The sequence below is a fragment of the Bubalus bubalis genome, chromosome 3, assembly GCF_019923935.1.
Source record: "Bubalus bubalis isolate 160015118507 breed Murrah chromosome 3, NDDB_SH_1, whole genome shotgun sequence".
Classification (NCBI taxonomy): Eukaryota; Metazoa; Chordata; class Mammalia; order Artiodactyla; family Bovidae; genus Bubalus; species Bubalus bubalis.
In genome coordinates, this window is record NC_059159.1 from 43,232,994 (window position 1) to 43,256,096 (window position 23,103).

Consider the following 23,103-nt stretch of genomic DNA (forward strand, 5'->3'; position numbering starts at 1 on the left):
AATGGAATGCCTCTATTTGTGGGGCCCCGGGAAGGCTAAATGAGTTGGAGCTGGACTTTTGACTTTTGAGTGTTTCTTGGTCATGAGCAAGGGCTTGGTCTCGGAGAGGGCTGGGATGGGGTGAGGCTGACTCAGCCCCATAGTGGGGGCAGCAGTTACAGCCCATCTAAGCAGAAAACTCTGACCCTTTCAAAGCAATGTCAGAGCAGGCTGGGGGTGGGGGGGAAGGCTGTTTCTCAGCCCTCTGTCTCAGGAGAGGCTCTGTGAGGTCAGGCCTAGGTGGACAGTGAGGGCCAAGGTGCCCGCCCTGGCTGCAATCGGGGCAGTGGTTGGTTATGGCGAGGGAGGCAGGCCCCTGAATGCACTGGTAAGGGTTTTTATTTCAGCTGCTCCAGCAGGGCCTTGAGGCTGGGCTCTGATTCCCCAGAGAGAGGAGGCAGGCAGTGGAGGGTGTGCTGGGCAACCTCTCCGAGTACTGCCGGTGAGGGGCCTCTGGAGGGAGTGGGACTGATGGGGAACAAGAAGACAAGGCCTTCTCTGGAGGAGACTCGTCACATTATATTGTTACTGCCTCTGCTCTAGGGGGCAACATCTGCTCTCCTGTCCAGGGCCTGACATTGGTGGGCGTTCACGAAGCATGAAGGAGAAAGGGTCAAGGGCACCCAGAGGACTGGCTAGTGTATCTGGCAGGGAAGGGAGTGGAAGGAAGGAGTTCCAAGCCTGGAGCAAGACCTTTGTCTTTGTATAGATTTGGCTGGGGAGCTCCAAGGGGGCCTGGCTTGCATCCGTGGGAGGCAGCTCTGGGACCTGAGCCAGCTGTGAACCCACTGCCCCTGGGAGGGGAGGGGCTGGGCTGGTGCCCGCCGAGCCCATTAGCTGGAGCCTGCATTTATTGGCAGGAGATGCTCTCTACCCCTGGCAGAGAGAGGGACCAAGGGACACTTCTGCTGAGTTATTTCTTTACAGCCTCTGGGTCAGCCGTCTGTTGTGAAAGCCTGTCCCCCATGGCTAGAGTCCTGGGGGGCAAGAGGGAAGCTGGCCGTTCTGTAGAGCAACAGCCCTGCCTGGGGTGCAGCCTCCTGGATAATTCTCAAGGGAGCAGTGCCCCTGGCCATGGACGGGGCGCCAGGAGGCCCGGTCTGCGTCCTGGGGCTGTCTCTGGTGACTTGGGACACTGGGCACGTCATTCAGGTCCTTCTCTGTCAGACGGAGATGATACCAGGTAAGGTTGCTCTGGTGATTAGAGGCCAGGGGGTGAAGTGTCAGGGAAATGACTGACATCTGTGAGGCCTTAGAGCCTGGCTGCCTAAGGTACTGAATGTCATTCCTTGGTCACCAGCTTTAGCCTACCCGGGAGTTCATGAGGAATGCAGGAGCTCGGGCCCCACCCCAGGTGTCCTGAATGGAATTTTAACAAAATCCTCCTGTGATTCAGGTGCACCCCTTCCCCCTCTTCAGGATCTTGCCTTTCCTCACCGGCCTTGCCCCTCCCCTCCTGGAGGGCAATGGGTTCACACCTGGGGGAGCTACAGGTTCTGCCCAGGCTACTTCTGCTGCCCCATGGGGCTGCCTCGCTCCACCTCCCTGAGTCAGTGGGTGGTGAGCAGCCTTTGGTGGGTGGATGGGGGGCTGAGCCAGGCTGGGCAGAGGCCTGGCACACAGCACCAAGGCATAATAGGTTGGCTAGCTGCACTCTGAGACACAGCCTCCCCTGCTCAGGCCCAAGCAGGAGCTCCTATTGCACCTGTGAGCACAGGCCGCAGCTGCCGACCAGCCTGAGTGAGGGCTGGCTCGCCATCACCCTGACCCCAGGTGTGGCAAAGGAGGCTGCACATCAGGAAGGCTGGGAGGGGACCTGGGGTCAGGCCAGGCTAGCTACGGGCACTGAGTGGCTATGAGGCAAGGCCACAGAGCGGTAGGAAGTGGTGAGCGCAGGGGCCAGGTGCACCCTCAGTGGAGACCATGGCTGGCCTCTCGTCCCTGGCTGGCTCCCAGGCCCAAGCCCTTGCTTGACGGAGAGGGGTGGCCATGGCACCAACCCCTGCTGGAGTTTGCCTGCCTTCACTCTACTCAAGCTGGCTGTTGGCAGGGCAGGAAAGCATAACACACAGAAAACCCTCCTCCTCCAGAACCTCCTCAGAGCTGAGCAGTGACCCTTCCACACTCAAGACAGGAACCGAGGGCAAGGGCCTGGGGGAGGTCTTAGCACCCCCAATGCCTGGCTTCCCTTCTCTTTGCAGATACTGAGGATGTTGGGTTTGAGGTGGACCATGAGGGCAGGGGAGTCAGCCATTTCCTGAGAAGAGCCTAGGCTGCCTCAGCCCAGAGAGGCCAGTTTGAGGGGCTGTTCCACTGGGGTGGGGAGGATGATGGAAATGGGAGTCATGATGGAAATGGGAGCTAGGGGCTGGTTAGATGGGGCCCCGGGGGTGCAGTGCCCTCCAAACTGGTGTCGGAGCCAGCAGACGAGTCCCGGGAGGAGCGGCCCTGCAGGAAGCGGATGATCTTCTCAATGGTGGCCTCCTGGTACTCGTGGGACCACCTGTGGGTACACAGGCGGCTGGGTCAGAGGGCTGGGCAGAGGGCTGCGGGTCGGGGGCCTGTGTAACCCTCCCCGCCCCCTCCTCACTTGATGCCGTTGAAGGTGAGCACAGCCTGCATGTCCTCCGGCAGGGCCTGGGGCTCTGGCCACTTGAAGCCGTCAATGACAGGCACGATGTTCTTGCCACAGCTCAAAGCAGTCACGATCTCCTAGAGAAAGAAGAGAAGAGGACGACACTGGGAATCCATCTGGGGGCCCTGGGGCCGGGCAGGCACTGGGAGGGCCAGTAGCCCAAGGCTGAGCCCAGGGTTGAATGCTGGTCCTGAAGTCCACCTTGACTTCTTTACCCACTATGGTATAATAAATATACACACACACATATATATGTATGTGTGTGTGTAAATACATATTTATAGATGCTTCCTAGATGGCTCAGTGGTAAAGAATCTCCCTGCCAATGCAGGAGACACGGGCTTGATCCCTGGGTTGGGAAGATCCCCTCGAGAAGGAAATGGCAACCCACTCCAATATTCTTACTTGGGAAATCCTACGGACACAGGAGCCTGGTGGGCTATAGTCCATGGGGTTGCAAAAAAGCTGGACACAATGACTAAACACCACCAAATATATATATATATTCTTGGCACAGAGCTCCTAAAGCCCTCTCAGATGACCTGGGGATGGGGGCTGTGCCTAGATAGCTTCAGGATAGGGGGGCTCATGCCCAGGAAGAGGAAGCTGTGATTAGAAGGTTGGAACTTTCAGCCTCAGCTCCTCTGCCCCCCATAGCTCCAGGATGAGAGAAGAGGGGCTGGATTGAGACGTCACTAGTGACTCAATCGTGCCTACATAATGAAACCTCCATAAAACCCTTAAGGACTGACTAGGTAGGTTGGTGAACACATCTAGGTGCAGAGAGGGTGGCCTGGAGAGGGCATGGAAGGGCATGGAAGCTCCATGCTTCCCCTGCCCACGCTCCCAACTCCCCCACCCCCTGCTTACCTTGCTCTGTGCATCTCTTGCATTTAAATGTTCCTGAATTGTATCTTTTATATTAATAATAAGCCAGTAATAGTTCTCTCCTGAATTCTGCACATCATCCCAGGTCACACTAGTGGTAGAGAACCCGCCTGCCAATGCAGGAGACATAAGAGATGAGGGTCCGATCCCTGGGTCCGAAAGATCCCTGGAGGAGGGCACGGCAACCCACTCCAGTATTCTTGCCTGGAGAATCCCACGGACAGAGGAGCGTGGCAGGCTACGGTCCATGGGGTTGCAAAGAGGCGGACACCACTGAAGCAACTTAGTGTGCATGCATGCACGTCATTCTAGCAAATTATTGAACCTGAGGGGTGGTCATGGGAACCCCCTGAATTTGTAGCCAAGACGGACAAGCAGTGCAGATGGCCTGGGACCTGGGACTGGGTCTGAAGTGAGGGCAGACTTGTGAGGCTAATCCCTTAGACTAGAGGTCTGTAACCTCTGGGATCTAATGCCTGATGATCTCAGGTGGAGCTGATGCAACAATTAAGTGCACATCCCCCTCCCTGGCCTCTGGAAAAATTGTCTTTCACGAAACCGATCTTTGGTGCCCGCATGGCTGGGGGCCGCCGCTAAACCATGGCGTCTGACGCTTGTTCTAGGCGGGTAGTGAGCATCGGAACTGAACTGAACTGTGGGACAGCCAGCTGTGTGGTGGTGTGGAGAACTAGTTGTTGGTATGGGAAAAAAATCCCAAACAAATTTTAGTATCAAGAAGCACATTCCACCCCCTGCATCCAAACTGATCCATCCGGAGCCCTACCAGTTGTAGTCCTTACTCATTTCTCAAATCTCCTCCTTTTTCTCTACCTCCACCCCCACCACTGCCCTGCTCCAACCCCGTATTACCATTAAGCCCCACCAGGTCTCTTCTCATCCATTCTAGCCTCTTCTCATTCATCCTCCAGGTTGCCCCTTCACCTGGCAGCTCTTCGCAAAATACAAATCTTATCATGTTACCCCCTACTTCGAATTCACGACTTCACATGGCTCTTAGAATAGGGTTCAAGGCTCTGTGTGATTGTCCGCAACTCACTCCTCAAACTCCACTCGGCACTGTCCCCTCAGCCACACAGATCTCGCAGCCTCTTAGATTTTCCATCCTCCCTCCCTGCTCAGGGCCTTTTCGTACATGCTTCTTCCTCTGTCTAGAACATTCTTCCCTTCCCTCTCACCTAGCTAATACCAACTCATGTTTCTGATCTGAGCTCAATCAGCTTTCTTAGAGAAGTCTTCCCTCACTTTCCCTGACCAGATCAGATGCTCCTCTTACAGGCTTTCCTAGGCCCTGCAGCACTTGCTACAGTTGGAAATTTAAATTCACAAGTGAGAAATTTACTTAATATCTGTCTTCTCCACCAGACATAAAGGTGGGGACAATGTACAGGTTTCACTCCCCTTGTATCTCCCGATCTTTCACAAAGCCCTGCCCACAGCCTGCCTTTGCTAAATATTTAACAGCTGAGGGGCTGTATGAATGAATAAAATAGTACAGCATTTGGGGGTTGCACTCTTGAATCATCAGATCTGTGTTCACATCTGGGTTCTCTGACACAGGCTCTGTTATGTGAGGCAAAAACAACAGGCTCTCAAAGCCTGTTTTCTAATTTCTAAAATAGGGGTAATGATAGTTTCTAACTTGTAGGGTTGTTGGGAGGAATAACTGCTATCCCACGCAAGTGTTAGACTAGCAATTAGCATGCAGTGTGTGCTTAATAAATAACAAGTGTTATCATTTCCTCCTCTGTAAAGTGGGGATAATAAAACTTACCTCACCAGGTTGTTCTGAGGATGTTGCTATTAATGGGTGCTCGGGTAAGTGCTTATTGAGTGTTTTTTCCTTTCAAGGGGAAACCCCAGAGATTGGACTTTTTGAGTGCAGTTCACTTGTGGTTTTCCATATTGATTACCCGCTATAAATGTGGCTTCGGGGAAAGTAGCTTCAAAACCAGAAGCAATTAAGCACTAAAACCAACCAAGGAGGGATGATGGAGCCTTTGGGACTGGTCCAAGGTGAAGGCTCCCACCACCTGCCTGCTCACCCCTCCTTGCAGTCAGCTGGAACAGTGAGGGATATCAAGTACCCTTGTGGAACAGAGCCTTCCTGGGGAAGGAATCTCTGTAACTTCGACCCCGACTGGCTTCTGGGGAACCTCTCCATTTTACAACTGAGAAGAAGGAAGCCCAGCGAAGGGATTTGCTCCCAAGTCACACACATGTGAGCCCAGGGGGGCCCAGACTCAAGCATTCTGATTCCAAGTCCAGGGCTATTTCAGCCAAGCTGTCTGCCTCTCTGCTGATCACCTGGGTGAATTCTGGCCCTGCAGCAATTTATTGGGGAACCTTCAGACATTTGCTTCATCCATTAAACAGAAGCAAAGACAGGGATCTGTGCTCACTGCACAGATTTAGAGGCTGGCCAAGAAATGACTTGCTCAAGATCAAACAGCCAGGTAAGAATGAAAACTGAGTTGAGTCTTCTGACCTAATAAACCTAGTAGATATGGACAGAGGTCTTGTCCTAAAGCAGCCAAGGAGACAAGAATATGCCCAGAATGACTAGATCATATATAAATTGATGTCAGTGTAAAGTCAGGTGGGTAAAATTCTTACTTGCTATAAGAACATGGAGAACAGAAAAAGCATCAAGGGAGACTTCATGAAGGAAGTCCATTCTCCCGCTCATCTCAGCTTCATCAGAATCATCTGTTTGATCATTGACTCAATTATTCTATAAAGTCTGCCAGAGCCTACTTTGTCCCATGCATGGTTTTAGGCATCAGGCATGCATCATGAACAAGGCAAGGTTTGTGCTGTCCTGGAGCTCAAAATGCTCCTCTTTTTCTCTCAGAAGGCTGCCTGCCACCTACTCTAAGCCATGATTCTCCAGGGTGTCTCTCTGACCCAGACTCCCCTCCCCAAACCAAACCCAGTGTTCAGCCCCTCCTACACCCTAGAGTTGGGAAGAAATGCAGACAGTCACTCTGGTGTCAGCTGAATCCACCCCTCAGATCTGAGTCATAGGATAAAGCTGAATCCGAAGAAAGTGCATGGGCTTTGGAGTCAGAGAGGCAAGAGTTCAAAGCCCAATTCTGATTTCTGCCCCAGCAGTGTGGCCATTAGAAAAATTATTCCTCTTCTCTGAGCCTCAGTTTCTTCACTGTAAAATGAGAAGGCAAGACCAGTAATAATGTAGGTTTTGGGCACTTTTCTCATCCCTGCCTTTGTTCTTTGCTCATGCTGTTTCCCTGCCTGTCGTGCCTTCTCTTCCACTGACATAAATTCTTTAGACTCTTCTCAAGTTCTGCTTCTTCCATGAAGTCTCCTCTGATTTTTCCAGCCCTTGATACTTTTTCTGTTCTTCATGTTCTTATAGCAAGTAAGAATTTCACCTACCTGACTTTACACTGACACCAATTTATATATGATCTAGTCATTCTGGGCATATTCTTGTCTCCTTGGCTGCTTTAGGACAAGGCCTCTATCCATATGACTGCTGCTGCTGCTGCTGCTAAGTCGCTTCAGTCGTGTCTGACTCTGTGCGACCCCATAGACGGCAGCCCACCAGGCTCCGCTGTCCCTGGGATTCTCCAGGCAAGAACACTGGAGTGGGCTGCCATTTCCTTCTCCAATGCATGAAAGTGAAAAGTGAAAGTGAAGTCGCTCAGTCGTGTCTGACTCTTAGCGACCCCATGGACTGCAGCCTACCAGGCTCCTGCTTCCCTTAGCCCTGGTCCCAGTTTCTGCTGACTAATGAGTAATGATTAATAATCTACAGATGTGATACCCATCCATCCATCATCCATCCATTCTACAAGTACTCAATAAGTTTTACTATGTGTTATGCACTCAGGATACAATGGGGAAATTACACAGTAGTGGTACTCACAATAATTATATTAACAATAATAATTGCTGCCATTATACAGCAATTATGTGCCAGGCATTCTGCTAGGCACTTCACAAATTTTAGCTCTTTTAATCCTTATAACACTACCCTAGGGAGGTAGGTACTATAATTATCCCACTTTCCAGTAATAAACATGCAACTCAGGAATTAAGTAACTTGCCCAAAGCCAGAGCCAGGATTTAAACTCACAGCTTTGCATTCTTAACTTTTCCACTGTGCCTATCACTGTGCTTTCCTGCCTCCCTTCCCTCACAGAGGTTATTTTTCAAAGCATGTTGATCCCTCTCTAACCCTCACAACAGTTCAATGAGGTGAACAGGACAGGTAAGTTATCCTCATTTTGTAGATGAGAAAACGGGCTCAGAGAGCTAAGTAAGTTGCTACAGTCCTGGTACAGTCACAGCGGTGGCTCCTGACTTCCAGCAGGGCCATGGAAGTTGCTGGCATATGCAGACAAAAAAGAGAATAGATCACTAGTGGGAAGCTGCTATATAACACAGAGAGCCCAGCCTGGCGCTCTGTGATGACCTAGAGGGGTGGGATGGGTGGGAACCTCAAAAGGCAGGTGACATATATATATATAACTAAGACCGATTCATGTTGGACAGCAGAAACCAACACAATATTGTAAAGCAATTATCCTCCAATTAAAAAAAACACCAAAGATAGCAGAAACATATAAAAATAAAATATAAAACAAACTGAAAGACTGAAAGGGGAAGCTGAGCCCTGGGCCACGGGCCAGCTCTGGGGCCACCGAGGCCAGCGCTTACCTTGTGTACCCAGTCCTTGCAGTCATGGTCTTGCATGCACTTGTCTAGAGCCCCAGCCGACAAAACCAGCACAAAGTTGCGGGCATCCATGATGCTCTGGATGAGCTTGTCCTCGAACTTGCCAGCTTCTAGCTTCTCCACATCGATGAAGACACTGAAGCCATGCAGCTGCAGGTGCACCTTCAGGAGGCTGCCAGGAGGCCCGGTGTCACTGCCAGGACCTCACCCCAAGGCCCCAGGCTGCCTGCCGGCCCGCCCCCCTCACCTGGCCAGCTGGGAGCCCGTGTTCCGCCGGTAGCTGATGAAGACGTCTGGAGCGTCCCCGCTGGGCTTGCCACCGGTGCAGGGCAGCGGGGAATGTAGCATTTCTGAAGCAGACAAGAGATGGCTTGGTGACGGTGGGCCTTCCCCATCATTCACCACGAGGTACATCAGCCCCTGCACACACAGCCCTCTCAGCTCAGCCCAGGCAGAGTGGCTTGCTCCCAAAATAGTCAGAGAGGGCTTCCCTGGTGGTCCAATGGTTAAGAAGCTGTTGGCCGATGCAGGGGACATGGGTTCAATCCCTGGTCCGGGAAGATCCCAGATGCTGCAGGGCAACTGAGCCTTGAGAGCCACAACTCCTGAGCCTGTGCTCCAGAGCCTGTGCTCTGCAACAAGAGAAGCCACCTTAATGAGAAGCCTGTGCACTGCAACGAAGAATAGCCCCGCTCACTGCAACTAGAGAAAGCCCACACGGCAGTGAAGACCTAGTCCAGTCAAAAATGAATAAGTAAATAAGTAATCCAACCTCGAGTGCATCACTGCCCCCACTTAAAAACTGTGCACGAGTTCCTACTCCCTACAGAAGGTGTTTGTAAGCTATTTTTGCTGAAGCACCCTCTTGTTTTTAAAAAATTAAATCTCAGGGATGTACTGGGAGCTGCAATGTAAAAATGATAGAAATTAATCTGCTTTGGTTCAAGCAAAAGAATGGAGCCAAAGCCCAGTCCGTGTCCCCTGTGTGAGCTTAATGCATACTTAGTGAATGAATGGATGAATGAAAATAATCCATCTTCTTATACTAGTCAGACAACACTCACAATGTTGTCTGTTGATGAGGTAGCAAGGCAGAGATTGAAACCCCAGTTGTCATTTAATGACTCTGATAACCTTAGAAAATGTATTTAAATCTTAGTTTCATCATCTGTAAAATTAACACCTATGATAGAAATGTTCTTTAATTCAGATAGTGGTTACACAGGGGTAGGCATTCGAAACTGTTCAAACTGGTCACTTTTAAAGTATACCTCTTTTATTCTTTAAAAGCTTAAAAGCTAATTTAAAAAATTAACACCCACTGCTCAAAATGGATGTAGAGAGAGAATAATATCTATTTAAAACTTAATCAGGGGCTTCCTTGGTGGCACAGTGAAGAATTTGCCTGCCAATGCAGGGAACACAGATTCCATCCCTGTGCTGGGAAGACTCCCCACGCCTCCGAGCAACTAAGCCCTTGCGCCTTGAGACACAACTACCGAGCCTGTGTGCCGCAACTACTGAACCAGCGCACGCGAGAGCCTGTGCTTGGCAACAGGAGACGTCACCATGATGAGAAACCTGAGCCCCGCAAGGAAGAATAGCCAGCTCACCGCAACTGAACTAGAGAAAATCCGCGGGGAACAGGGAAGACCCAGCACAGCCAAAAATAAAATTTAAAAACTTAATCAGGACCTGGTCTATGGCAATTGATGATAAACATTAGCTATATAGTAAATTAGTAAATTAAATAAATTAATAAATCAAGAGGGCTACTAGAACCCTAGACTTCACCCTGACTTCCCTAAAGCACCCACACTTTGTAAGCTGTCGGCTAATAGGATAAGCCCCTTGCCTTCCCACCCACGTCCCCTCTATGCAGCCCCCAGGTGGGTCTTACCTCCACACTTGCTCACACTGCTCCCTCCACCTGGACCACTCTTCCTGCTACCACCATCCCCTCCCCCACCCCCAATACAGCCTGCAAGACCTGGGCAGCCCCCCCCCCCCCCCCACTCTCCACAGCCCAGGCCTGGGCACACAGGGTAGCTGGTGCTTCCTCTAGGCTCCCACTGGAGTCCTGGACATGCTACCTGCTGCCCTCACATGCTTATTTATAGATCTACCTTCCTTCCACCCTCCTACCCACCTCAGACTGGAAACTTGGGTTTTTTTTTTTTTTTTTTTTTCACAGTAATCACTCATTTGCATTTAAAAACTGTATCGCCCAATCAGTCAGCTCTTAATACTATAGATTTTAGAGTAGAAAAGTCATACTGTATACTTCTTGTGTCAAGCTTGCGTTGATTATGTTTATGAGATTTGTACGCACTGTGGGTGGAGTTAATGTGTTTCCATTGCCGTCTCAATTTCCTTCATATGCGAATGCCACCAGTGATGGTCATTCAGATTGTTTCTAGTCTGGGGCTATGAGAAACACAACTGCTTAGACGGGGAACTTCTTGAGGGCAAGAACTAGAACTTCCCATCCACATCCCCGTGTTAGTCACTCAGCTGAGTCCATTTTTTGCGACCCCGTGGACTGTAGCCCACCAGGCTCCTCTGTCCATGGAATTCTCCAGGCAAGAATACTGGAGTGGGTAGCCAGACCCTTCGCCAGGGGATATTCCCAACTCAGGGATCAAACCCAGGTCTCTTACGTTGCAGGTATATTCTTTACCCCGTGAGCCACCAGGGAAGCCAAAGTGCAACATACTCATCTTTGCATCCTCAGAGCCCGTGTGGCACAGCCTACATGCGCAATCAATCAATCAATCCGCAGTGAGGCTCCAAGTCCCCACTGTGCGTCTCCCCTCATCCCTCCAGGGCTGGCCGCTGGGGCCAAAGCTGGGGCAGGGGTGGGGGCCCAGGTGGGCAGGCTTACCTCTGGCGGCCGTGAGGATGCGGGCGCGGTGCACGCCCAGGCAGATGCCACAGTCCTCTAGGAGCTGCTGCTCGGACACGCGGTGCAGCAGCGAGCGGTCCAGGCCGCAGCTGACCAGGCCGTAGGTGTATTGGCGGAAGCGCGGGTCCAGGCTGCCCAGCCAGTCAGCCAAGTTGCTGCGGTCGCACGTTGCGTAGTTGGCGAAGGTCTTGAGCTCCGTGAGCTCCCGGAGAAACCTGCACCCAGGGGAGGAGAGGATGCTGCGGTCTTGACTGGGGAGCGAAGGGGGTGTAAAAACTAGCGGGCTGGGGGCTCCGTACCTCTTGCGGATGATGCCCGACTTCATGCCCAGGTCGGTCTGGAGTTCCTCGTCGGTGAGCCGCAGAAGTAGGTCTCCATCTACTTGCTGCTCCTGGAGGAGGGGTCAGATGTGAGGAGAGACCCCCCCCTCCTCAGCCTGTGGACCCCACCCAGCATAAGATCATGGGGAGGGAGCTGGAGATGGCGCTGAGGGAGGTGGATGGGACCCATATGAGAACCGTGACTCGGAAAATGGCTGAGTACAGGCTCCCCACCCCAAGAAGGCCACCCCGGGTGCTTCAGGCGAGCGGTGCCGGGATGGGGCGCTGTCGCCTGTGTGCAGGGCGCCCCTAGAGGCCACGCGGCCCTCGGGGATGCGCTTGCTCCGACTGCCAGCCGGCGACCCCGTGCGGCTCTACCCGGAAATTCTCGCAGTACTGGGAGAAGCCGATCTGCTGCAGCCACGTCTGGACCTCGGCTTCCTTCCAGCTGGGCACGCTGGGCAGGATGCGCCGCGGCACCTCCTCGCCCAGCAGGCGCAGCGCGCGTTTGGCCAGCGCCGATGTGGTGCCATTAGTGGAGTAGGAGACGAGGCGTTTCAGGCTCTGGATGGCACCTATGTCGCTGAATACCTGGGGAAAAGTGTGGGGAGAGGAGGTCTTGGATGCACCAAATCACCAGCCGCCCGGAACATGCCTGGTCCCTCCCCTCCCCTCTTCTCCCCGCTGTAACCACACTGTCTCCCCTTGCCCTGCCTTCACCCAATAAATCACTGAGTGTTGTGGATTTCCCCTCCTGTTGTTGTTCAGTAGCCCAATCACGTCTGACTCTTTGCGACCCCATGGACAGCAGCTCGCCAGGCGTCCCTGGCCATCTCCCGGTTTGCCCAAGTTCATGTCCATTGCATCGATGCCACCATCCAGCCATCATGTCCTCTGACGCCCTCTTCACCGTGTCCTCTTCTGCCCTCAATCTTTCCCAGCATCAGGGACTTTGCCAATGAGTCAGCTGTTCTCATCAGATGATCCCCTCATCTCTTCTCCCCACTGAAACCACACAGTCTCCCTTTGCCTTGCCTTCATCCAATAAATCTCTGAGTACTGTGAACTCCCCCTCCTGAAGCTCCCTCAGCTATTCACCAGGTCCCTCTCATGTCTCCCCTCTACAACTGCTGCTGCCCTGGGATAAAGCCTAGATCTCAGTATGGCTGCCAGCTGGGGCACCAGGCAGCCCTCGCCCACCAATCCCTCCTCCTCCCATCCCCTTTCACCAAACCACCCACCCATACAGGCTCTCCCTCCTCTGGGCCTCAGCTGTGCTATTTCCAGACCCTTAGTTTTTCCAGCCTGCTTGTGGGAATCCTACTGATCTATTGGATCCAAATTGATTGGCACCTCCGCCATGCAGCCTGCTTTGATTCCCTCACAGCTGGGCCCATACCTCCAATTAGACCTTGTGCCACACTCTGAATGCCATTGTTGTTGACTGATAGTGCAACTTCCACTGGACTGGAAGCTGAGGTCATGTCTTAATCTTCCCTGGGGTCCCATAATTGGCACACTGCAGGGCACTCACTGTGTCTTTATTAGACGGTTCTCACTTGGCCTTGCTGGGAAAGAGGTGCCAGAGTTGGTGGTCATGGCTTTTGCCCAGACCCCCTCCTTGGGGTCCTCACTCTGTGCTTCCCTTTAAATCTCTCCTCCCAAAGCAGAATGGCCTGCTTTGTAACACCAGTCCTCCCATGGCCCCACTCTGGGGTGCAGAGAGGAGAATCAGAAGCTCCTAGAACACCAGACCTTGGAAGAGGCCTCAGAGACCCCTAACACAATGGTCTCTTCTGGATCTATGGGAACACACACAATGGGTGACAATCACCTGTGAGACACATTCCTCTGATGTCGCCTGTCCAGCCCCAGATGACCACTGTCATACAGACAGAGTCTGTCCATGCAATGTGCACCATTCTCTGTGCACCAGAGGTCACTAACACCCCAAACCTCCAGAGGAATATAAAGGAAGGAGAGTGACGTTATGTGAAAGTAAAACTCGCTCAGTTGTGTCCAACTCTTTGCGACCCAATGGACTGTAGCCCGCCAGGCTCCTCCATCCATGGGATTTTCCAGGCAAGAATACTGGAGTGGGTTGCCATTTCCTTCCCCAGTGGATCTTCCTGACCCAGGGATCAAACCTGGGTCTCCTGCATTGCAGGCAGACTCTTTACCTTCTGTAATATTTAAAAAACAAATCCTAAAAACTTTTGATAATTTAACTATTAGTAGTCTCACATCCAGGGTAAAAACAGCTGCTGTGGTCTACTCCTTCAATTTTCCAGAGGACAAAAATGAGACATATAAAGGCCCAAGACTTCCCTGCAGTCAAGTGGTTAAGACTCCAGGCTTCCAATGCAGGGACGCAGGTTCAATCCTTGGTCAGGGAAGCGCTGCTTGCCCTGAGTTTTAGCCAAACTTTAAAAAAGCCCAGAGAGGGGAAGCCAGGTACCCAAGGTCACACAGCAGGTTAAAGTAGAGGGCAAAGGCTATGGATCAGGCCTTGAGACTGGGAACCCCTTGGCACTCAGGTGGAGTTATCTGGCTGACACACAGATGTCCTGCCCCAAAACTGTGTCTCTATACTTCATCTCCTTCCTAAACTCCAGAGCCAAATGACAAAATGGCCCTCTGGAGTGCCCCAGCTGGTCATTTCTGAGGCACTTCAAACTCCAGGTGTCCCAATGAATTCACTTTCTGCCTACCCCCAACCTGTCTCACTGAGTTCACCTTATTTCAGTACCGGGTGCCATCACCCACTGGGTAGGCTGTGTCCAAAGCCAGGAGCCAACCTCAGATCCTTCCTCTTCTTCACCCAACCACCCAGCAAGTCTTAATTCTATCTCTTCAGTACCTCTGGATGGAGAAAGCAATGGCACCCCACTCCAGTACTCTTGCCTGGAAAATCCCATGGATGGAGGAGCCTGGTAGGCTGCAGTCCATGGGGTTACTAAGAGTCAGACACTGAACGACTTCACTTTCACACATTGGAGAAGGAAATGGCAACCCACTCCAGTGTTCTTGCCTGGAGAATCCCAGGGACGGGGGAGCCTGGTGGGCTGCCATCTATGGGGTCGCACAGGGTCGGACACGACTGAAGTGACTTAGCAGCAGCAGCAGTACCTCTGGAATCTGTCTGCTCTCTCTGCCTCTGCTATTATGCCCCAGACCTGCACCATCCCAACTGCCTCCTGCCATGGCCTATCTGACCCCCTGGCCTCCAGCCTCACCCTTGGCAACACCAACTCCTTGCAGCTGTCAGGAAGGTCTTTGTCAAACGCTGGTGTCCTCCGTGTAAAACCTTGGTCTTGCCTTCAAGGCCACAATGACTAGTCTCTAATCTTTCTCCTTATTTCACCTAACCCTTATGTATACTTCAAGTCCCAGTTTAATGTCATTTCTTCCAGGAAGCCTTCCCAGATTCTGTCTAATCCCCCATCCCTACTCCACCCTTCACCTGCACCCACCTTGGTCTTGCCCTGCAGACTCTTGATGGCTGCCTCCACACAGAGATAGAAAGCCCCGATGCACTGGGCCTCCAAGCGTGAAGAGTCAAGCAGTGGCACCAGACGCTGCAGGTCGTCAGGGGCGCGGCCCTGGCTGGTGTCACTGGCGTCCACCATGCAGCGGGCGAAGCGCCCAGGATCCAGCGAGGCCACGAGCGGCTCCACGAGGTCCAGCGTGCCGGAGCGCTCCACCTCGCGCTCCACCTCCTTGTTGGTGGCCAGCACGGCCACGGCCAGGCAGGCGTGCAGGCGCAGCAGCTCGTCCTCCTTGGAGAAGGCGAGCGGGAAGAGCCACTCGGCGGCACGCTTCTCCACCATGCGCCGCTGCGCCGCCTGGCCCCCGTGCAGCGCGCAGTTGGCTAGCGCCAGCGCGCAGTGGCGGAGCAGCGCCTGGTCCGTGCGGCGGCACCAGTACAGTACCGCGTCCAGGCCACCGGCTGTCACCAGCTTCTGGCACGTCTCCTCCGAGTGCTTGAACATGTGCTCCAGGATGCCGGCCACGCTGCGCGCCAGCTCCACCGGCTCACGCTCCTTTGCCAGGTTCAGGATCACGCCCAGCCCGATGCGCGCCACGCGGTCCCTGCCGAGAGAAAACAGGAGGGAGACGTGGAGTTGCCGCGGCCTGGGGTGCTCGTCTTAACCTCACAGGGGTCACGACCTCATCAGTTATCCCCTCTGGGCCTCACTGTAGTGTCAAATAGGACGTGAGTCTGGTCCTCCCTGCCTCCCTCACCTCCCTCACTTCCTGCTCTGGTGCTGTGTGCTTAGTCGCTCAGTCGTGTCTGACTCTTTGCGACCCCACGGACTGCAGCCCACCAGGCTCCTTTGTCCATTCCATGGGGATTCTCCAGGCAAGGATACTGGAGTGGCTTGCCATGCCCTCTTCCAGAGGATCGTCCCAACCTAGGTATCCGGCATTGCAGGCAGATTCTTTACCGACTGAGCCACCATGGAGAACCAGACTTCTCTGATTGTAAGGATACTCCATCTTGGCCACCGGCTTTCCAGGTGGCGCTAGTGGTAAAGAACCTGCCTGCCAATGCAGGAGACAAAAAAGACTCAGGTTCAACCCCTGGGTTGGTTTGATCCCCTAGATCAAACCTAGAGGAGGGCATGGTAACCCACTCCAGTATTCTTGCCTGGAGAATCCCATGGATAGAGAAGCCTGGCCAGCTACAGTCCATAGGGTCACAAAGAGTCAGACATGACTGAATGCTTACATGCACCAGTAAGCATTGCATGCTTGCATGCATCCTGGTCACATCCATTGCCTCCAGGACACACTTTCCTGGAGTAGCAGTATGTGGGATGGTTTAAGAATTCTAGCTCTAGGGACTTCTGTGGTGGTCCAGTGGCTAAGACTCCACACTCCCAATGCAGGGGGCTGGGGTTCAATCCCTGGTCAGGGAACTGGATCCCACTTGCTGCACCTGAGTTAACATGCCAAGACTAAAGATTCCACATGCTGCAAGGAAGACTGAAGGTCCTGCATGCTGCAACTAAGACCCAGCTGAGCCAAAAAACTAAATAGTTAAAAAAATTCTAGCTCTAGAGCAGATCCCCTGGGTCCTGGTAACTTCTCTATCATATACTATTTCTGGGACCTTGTGTACCTTCCTTTATTCTTTTCCTTATCTCATAAACAAGATATAAACGATTATGAAAACCAATGTAATAATCCATGAAAAGTGCTTGGCACAGTACCTGACTCTTGGAAAAGACTCCATAAATGTTAACTTTTTATCATTTGAAGTGTCACTTGAAGGACCCTATTCTTGGACTTGCCTTTCAATTTCTTTTCACTCTGTGCTCTGTGACTGGAGTGTATTTATTTATTCATTTAACAGATCATTTATTGAAGACTTACGTGCGCCAGGCACTGCACTAGGGGCTGAAGTTAAACAGTGACAAAGAGAGACTGGAGTTTATACACAGCTAATACAGAGACAAATGGTAAAGTAAACAACATGTGAACAGAATAACAGTTATCTGATCAAAATGATAGCAAAACCGGGTGACATAATGGAGAGTGCCTGGGCAGAGGGATATGTCTGAGGAGGTGACATCTGAGAGTTAAATGTCCAGAGACCCCTGCTTGCAAGTATCTGGAAGAAATACATAAAAAGCAGAGAGAACAGTGAGAACAAAAGCCCCAAAGCCTGATGAGCATGGCATATTCCAGGAAGAGAAAGAAGGTCAGAGATATTTGCAGTGTCTAAAACCAACAAGGAAAGATATAAAATCAATAAGGGATTCAAATGTAGAAAGGATATATAAATAAATATTCAAATCAACATGCAAAAGGCAGTAAATCCACCAGAAAAGGGGTGAAAGATACCACTGGGCAATAACAAAAGGAAATTCAGAACATTAACAAGCAAATAAAGAGATGCTCTAATTCACTAGTAATCAGAGAAATAAACATTAAAACAGCTGTCACTTTACACCCATGAAAGGGGCAAAAAGCAGAAGTTACTTCAAGTGGTTGAGTTGGAAGTTTGAAGGGAAGAGTGAGGAAAGAGTTCTGGGGGTCTTTTGAGCCAGCTCAAAACATTTGGACTTCATTTTTCTAAAAAACTTTGTGTTCATGTATTTACTTATTTGTATTTTAGATTGTGTTGGGTCTCTTCTTGCTGCACACAGGCTTTTTCTCTAGTGCGACAAGCGGGATCTTCCTTCTAGTTGTGGTGTATGGACTTCTTGCTGCGGTGGCTTCTCTTGTTGTGGAGCTCCAGGCACCCAGGCTTCAGTAGTTGTGGTGCTGGGACTTAGTTGCCCCGAGGCATGTGGGATCTTCCCAGACCAGGGATCGAACCAGTGTCCCCTGCATTGCAAGGCAGATTCTTAACCACTAGACCACCAGGGAAGCCCCTGAACTTCATTTTGACAGCAAATGGGGAGCCACTGAAAGGCTTCAGGAAGGGGAGTGACCTGGTAACACATGGATTTTAGGAAACTCATTCTGGCTGTTGTGGGGAAGACAGTCAAACGGAGAGAGCTTGGAGGCCAGGAGAGCAGGCAGGAGAGTTGCCACACTCCAAGCAGAGGTGAAAGTGTCTTGTCTTCCTGACTTCCACCAGTGATGCCCCTCAAAGACTTACAGGCCCAGCCAGCCATCAATTCCTTGCCCAGGGAGCACCACAGTGACACAGCGCTTGCGACTCTGAGTCCACTGCAGGGCCCAGCTGAGCCCAGAACGTGGCCTGAGGCCAGGAGAGCTTTGCTGATCTGATCACTGAGCTTCTCCGCAGCCCAAAGGAACAGATGGGTTCCAATCATCCACTCGGGTAGTCAGCACTATAGTTGTTCCTTTACCCAATGAGAAAGCCAAAGCTCAGAGAGGTTACATGGCATGCCCAGGGTTACACAGCTGGTGGGAGGCACAGCTGGGATTTGAATTCACATCTGTTTGTCTTCAGGGCTCAAGATCCTTCATCTGCAATTTGTGCTTCCAGAACAATCTGACTATATACACTCCACGTTTATCAGAGCCAGGAATTGCTTAAGAAATCTCTAATCCAACAACACCCTCATTCCTGAGGCTCAGTGAAGGGAAGGGCATGTTGAAAAGCAGCAATTCGGAGAGAGAACTTTATTCTTTTTTTTTTTTTTTTAGGAATTCTATAAGGACTTTATTTTACTTTTTGATGAGGACCATTTTTGAAGTCGTTATTGAATTTGTAATAATGCTGTTTTCTTTTTTTTGTCATGCAGCTTGCAAGCTCTCAGCTCCCCAACCAGGGACTGCACTCGGGTCACGGAAATGAAAGCCCGGGATCCTAACCACTAGGCCACTAGAGAACTCCTAAGTTTTCATTTCTGAACCTCAGCCCTCATCTTTCTCTATGCACTTGGCATCTTTATAGAGTTGAACTCTGCGCTTATTGTGAGAATTAGTCACTCAATTCCCAATTCTTCTGTAGCCTTAGAGGCCTTAGAAGTCTGGGTTCAAATCACAAATCGAAAGGAGGGGTAAACTACACACATATACACATAGACAAGACAATGTGTATATATATTGATAATATACACACATATGAAAGTGCTTGTATATGTACAGACTGTCTCAGGAAAGACACACAAGAAACTCGTTTCTCCAATTTGCCTCCAGGGAAGGGGCCTGGATAGACAGAATGTTTAAGTGTGTACCTTTTTTGTACTTTGCATTTGAATTTAAGTGCAATAGTTTTTTTTCCCCTTTCTTTCTTTTTTAAAACCCGTCCCCTCCACTCATTCACTATGTATTCTTGGAAAAGTCATTTGCCTCATTATGGTCTTCTGAAGGGGGCAGGCTGTGATTTTATTGATTTATTTTTAAATATTTATTTATTTATTTGGCTGTGTCAGGTCTTAGTTGCGGCATGCGGGACAGGGGATCCAGTAGCTCTGAGGCATGGGGGATCTTAGTTCTCAGACCAGGGATCAAACCTGCATGCCCTGAATTGCCAGGTGGATTTTTAACCGCTGGACCACTGGGGAAGTCCCCAGGTTGCAGTAAGAGTGTGGTGGGACCAGGCTCAGAGGGCCCTACCCTGACAGGCTTCTCCTGGTATTTCAGGGTCAATGAAGCTGTGACCTAAGCCGCCAGGCAGTAAGTGTGGCAGCACCCCGGGGAGAAGAGAGCTGCAGGAAAGAGAATGGCAAAAGGAGTGGATACACCGATGGAAGAACCTCCTTTAAGAGGAAGCTGGTTGGTGGAGGAAGGAAAAGATTTCATAAACACAAATTCTCAGCGTGTCACCACACTCCTTCCTGTCTTGCCCTTCCAGCCTCCTCTCCAAGTAGGAATGGGGGAAATTCTGCCTTTGTGAGGATTTTGATCTTTTGATCAGAACCTGGCTCGCTGTGTTCTGTCCTTGGTCCTGAAGTGATGCCAACCAGCATGTTATTTCTTGGAACCAGAGACATGATTAGCGTGACTCCTCTTTCAGTAATTCCGAACCAGGTGAGGATTGTTTTCAACTTTGAAAAATAGTGCTATTGGCATCTTGAAGCCCTCCTTTTCTTAGGGTGTTGGCTGTTGCACCCTTTCTCTAAGAGTTCAAGTTAGAGCTGCCCCATCTGATATACAGGACACACCCTTGGGCCCTGGCCCATCACATCCAGTGAGAGCCTGCTCCATCTGCTAGCCCTTCACGTTCACAGACCATCTCCATCAGGAAGATTAATGACTTACTGAACAACCCTAACTTGGTCTCCCAACTTAAACTGCTTTATTCATGCATTTTTGACAGTTGTATCATTTCCACCAACCACAAGGCTATCTTTACTTTTTGAAAATGCCCGTTATCCATGTCCATCACACTTGTGAGAGCTTCATAAATGGGCAGCGACCCTTCTAAAACCCTTCTAAACCTGAGGGGTCTGAGAATTCAGTGTGAAACTGGAATGTGAAAGTCTAGTCTGCTCCGGCATGAGAGGGGAGAGAAAGTGGGTTGGGATCCTCATATTCCAGGAGAGATTCTGAGAGACAGGAAAGAGGGGCCACCAGGCTTCAGTTGGACCCCGCCTGCTACATCTTGGTTCGTGTGGGGAAGATGCAGCTGCTTAGCTCCACACTTCAGTCTCCCCTTCCCCCACCCATCATCCCAACTAAAAACCTCCTGTTCCCCATTAGCAGGCAGAGCATGAGATTATGTCTGCCCCTGTGACATGAAGCAAAATGAAAAGAGAAAGCAGGAAGTGGATTAGGGGTGGCATGAAGGCAGCAAGTAACCTTAGGTTAGCACTCATTTCAGCCTGGGAAGAGAGGAAAGGTATTCCCCCCTCCTGTTTTTGAGCAATGTGTCCTCTTCTCTTAGTGGGAGAGAGATGGTATGGCAGAGTGAAGGTAACACAGAGGGATATCCAGTCCAAGGGGAGAAGGGCTGTGGGTTCAGAGGATCCCACCTCCATTCTCAGAACCAGGGACAGATTCACGACCTACAACTCCATTCCTCCCCTCCCTGTCTCATTCCTCACCCCACCAGCTCTGGGAGTGAATGCTGACTGCACAGAGTGAACCACAGCAGTTCACTCTGTGACTGCTGTACAAGTCATTAAACTCTTCCAAAACTCAGTTTCCTCATCTGTAAAATGGACACGCTGGTTCTCAACAGCGATATAATGCAAGGATTTGTGAGGTGAGGCAGGAAAGGCACAGTGCGAAGCACTGGAGACCCAGGTGACCCCACCTCCCGTGGCGCCCTCCGCCCCAGCCCGGACCCCTCACCGGTTCTCGGCCACCAGGATCTGCTCCAGCAGACGGGCAGCCTGCACGCGCGTCTCCAGCTCCGGCGCCTGGAGCAGGCGTAGCAGCAGGTCCAGGCCACCGTCCAGGCGGATAGCGTCGCACAGGCCTCGGGCTACCTCGCGGCCCATGGCCGGTAGCAGCCAGGCCTCCTCGACAAGCTGGAAAACTTCAGTTAGGCCGGCTCCCAAGGCCCGCACGCTGCCTGCCTGCTTCAGCGCCGACAGCGCCTGCTGCAGCTCGGGCAGTGCGCGCTCCAGGGCGCCCTGCACCTCGGTGCTTGCCCCCGGCGATAACTCGCGGGGCCTGCGGCTGCCCGCCACCCACCATTGGCTCGCGCCGCCACCCCCGTCCGGCCCCGGTACCGCTAGCCGCTCAGGGTCCGGCCGTGGGCCCGACATGGCGAAGAAACGGCAGAGCTTGTAGGCGGAGAGCAGCAGCGTCAGGACCATGGGCGCGGGGCTGCGGGGGACATCCCCTGTCTGGAGGGGCGGGGCCGGGCGGAGCGACCCAGAGCTTGGGAAAAGGAGGATGCGAGAGCGGACCGGGGGGGGGAAGACGATGCAGGAGGGAGGGTGGAGGGAAGGGGACCAGGCAAGGGCACCGAACAGAAGTTTGGGGAAAGGGTGAGCGCAGGATCTTGGACGAAGAGGTTGGGGTGGGGGACGCAGGGCCCAGCTGTCGGGGACAGGCGGGAGGAGAGAGCGGGAAAGGCTAGGAAACTGGACCCAGGCGCGGGAGGGTTTAGGAGGCAGCAACTAGAACAAAGAGTGGCTCCAGTTCCTGCTAGGTTCGCTGAGATGCTCTGCAGCAGCCCCACCCCTGAGAAGCGGCGGACCGCGAGCCGACGCCCCTCCTCTGAGTCTTCCGGGGCTCCTCCCCTGCCGCCTGCGTAGTCCCACCCCCAAGTCTTCCCCAGTCACGCCCACACCCTGGCCACGCCTCGCTGTCGTGTTCTCTACCCCCTCTACTGGGTTCAGAGGTGGAGGGGCGGAGTAGACTCAAATTTATGTCCACTCAGTCGGTGATGCTATCTAACCATCTCATCCTCTGTCGCCCGTTTTACGCTGGAATGACACTAGACTGTGAGGGGAACAAGACTGACTGTGCCCTTGCCCCACTAACGGTTAATGCAGTCATAATAACATTTCTTGAGATACCTTATGCTTGTTTCTCAGTTAAGTCTTCATCATGCCTGCGAGGTAGGAATTAGTGCTCTCATTTAACAGCCAAACACACTGAGGTCCATAGAGAAGATTGCCCAAAGGCACACTCCCCTCTGATTTGTTGTTGTTCAGTTGCTAAGTGTGAGGATCTTTGCAACCCCATGGACTGCAGCATGCCACATGCCTCTGTCCTCCACCATCTCCTGGAGTATGCTCAAGTTTACGTCCACTGAGTTGGTGATGCTGTCTGATCATCTCATCCCCTGTCGCCCTTTCTCCTTCTGCTTTCACTCTTTCCCAGCATCAGGGTCTTTCCCCCTCTGATTTAGTTCAGTTCAGTCGCTCAGTCATGTCCGACTCTTTGTGACCCCATGAACCACAGCATGCCAAGCCTCCCTGTCCATCACCAACTTCCGGAGTCCACCCAAACCCATGTCCATTGAGTTGGTGATGCCATCCAACCATCTCATCCTCTGTCGTCCCCTTCTCTTCCTGCTTTCAATCTTTCCCAGCATCAGGGTCTTTTCCAATGAATTAGCTCTTCGCATGAGGTGGCCAAAGTACTGGAGTTTCAGCTTCAGGATCAGTCCTTCCAAAGAACACCCAGGACTGATCTCCTTTAGGATGGACTGGTTGGATCTCCTTGCAGTCCAAGGGACTCTCAAGAGTCTTCTCCAACACCACACT

General features: G+C 51.9%; 1 protein-coding gene across 1 annotated transcript; it reads right to left on the bottom strand.

Annotated features, from left to right (window-relative positions):
- Positions 1-360: 360 nt before the first annotated feature.
- On the bottom strand, positions 361-22,135 carry SARM1 (sterile alpha and TIR motif containing 1). Its single transcript, XM_006042201.4, has 9 exons — positions 21,233-22,135; positions 14,983-15,601; positions 11,888-12,100; positions 11,489-11,580; positions 11,169-11,404; positions 8,532-8,634; positions 8,267-8,456; positions 2,630-2,751; positions 361-2,542 (listed from the first exon to the last, which is right to left on the bottom strand). Exons 1-9 carry the CDS (start codon positions 21,700-21,702, stop codon positions 2,401-2,403), a joined length of 2,187 nt encoding a protein of 728 aa, XP_006042263.2. The 5' UTR covers positions 21,703-22,135; the 3' UTR covers positions 361-2,400.
- Between the last annotated feature and the right edge of the window lie 968 nt (positions 22,136-23,103).

Excerpts from the sequence above, each read along its gene's own strand:
- SARM1 (XM_006042201.4), bottom strand. The coding sequence starts at position 21,702 with ATGGTCCTGACGCTGCTGCTCTCCGCCTACAAGCTCTGCCGTTTCTTC. Across the intron at positions 12,101-14,982 it reads GTCTGCAGGGCAAGACCAAG|GTATTCAGCGACATAGGTGC; the intron begins GTGGGTGCAGGT and ends ACTTTTCCCCAG. Across the intron at positions 8,457-8,531 it reads ACGGGCTCCCAGCTGGCCAG|CCTCCTGAAGGTGCACCTGC; the intron begins GTGAGGGGGGCG and ends GCCTCCTGGCAG.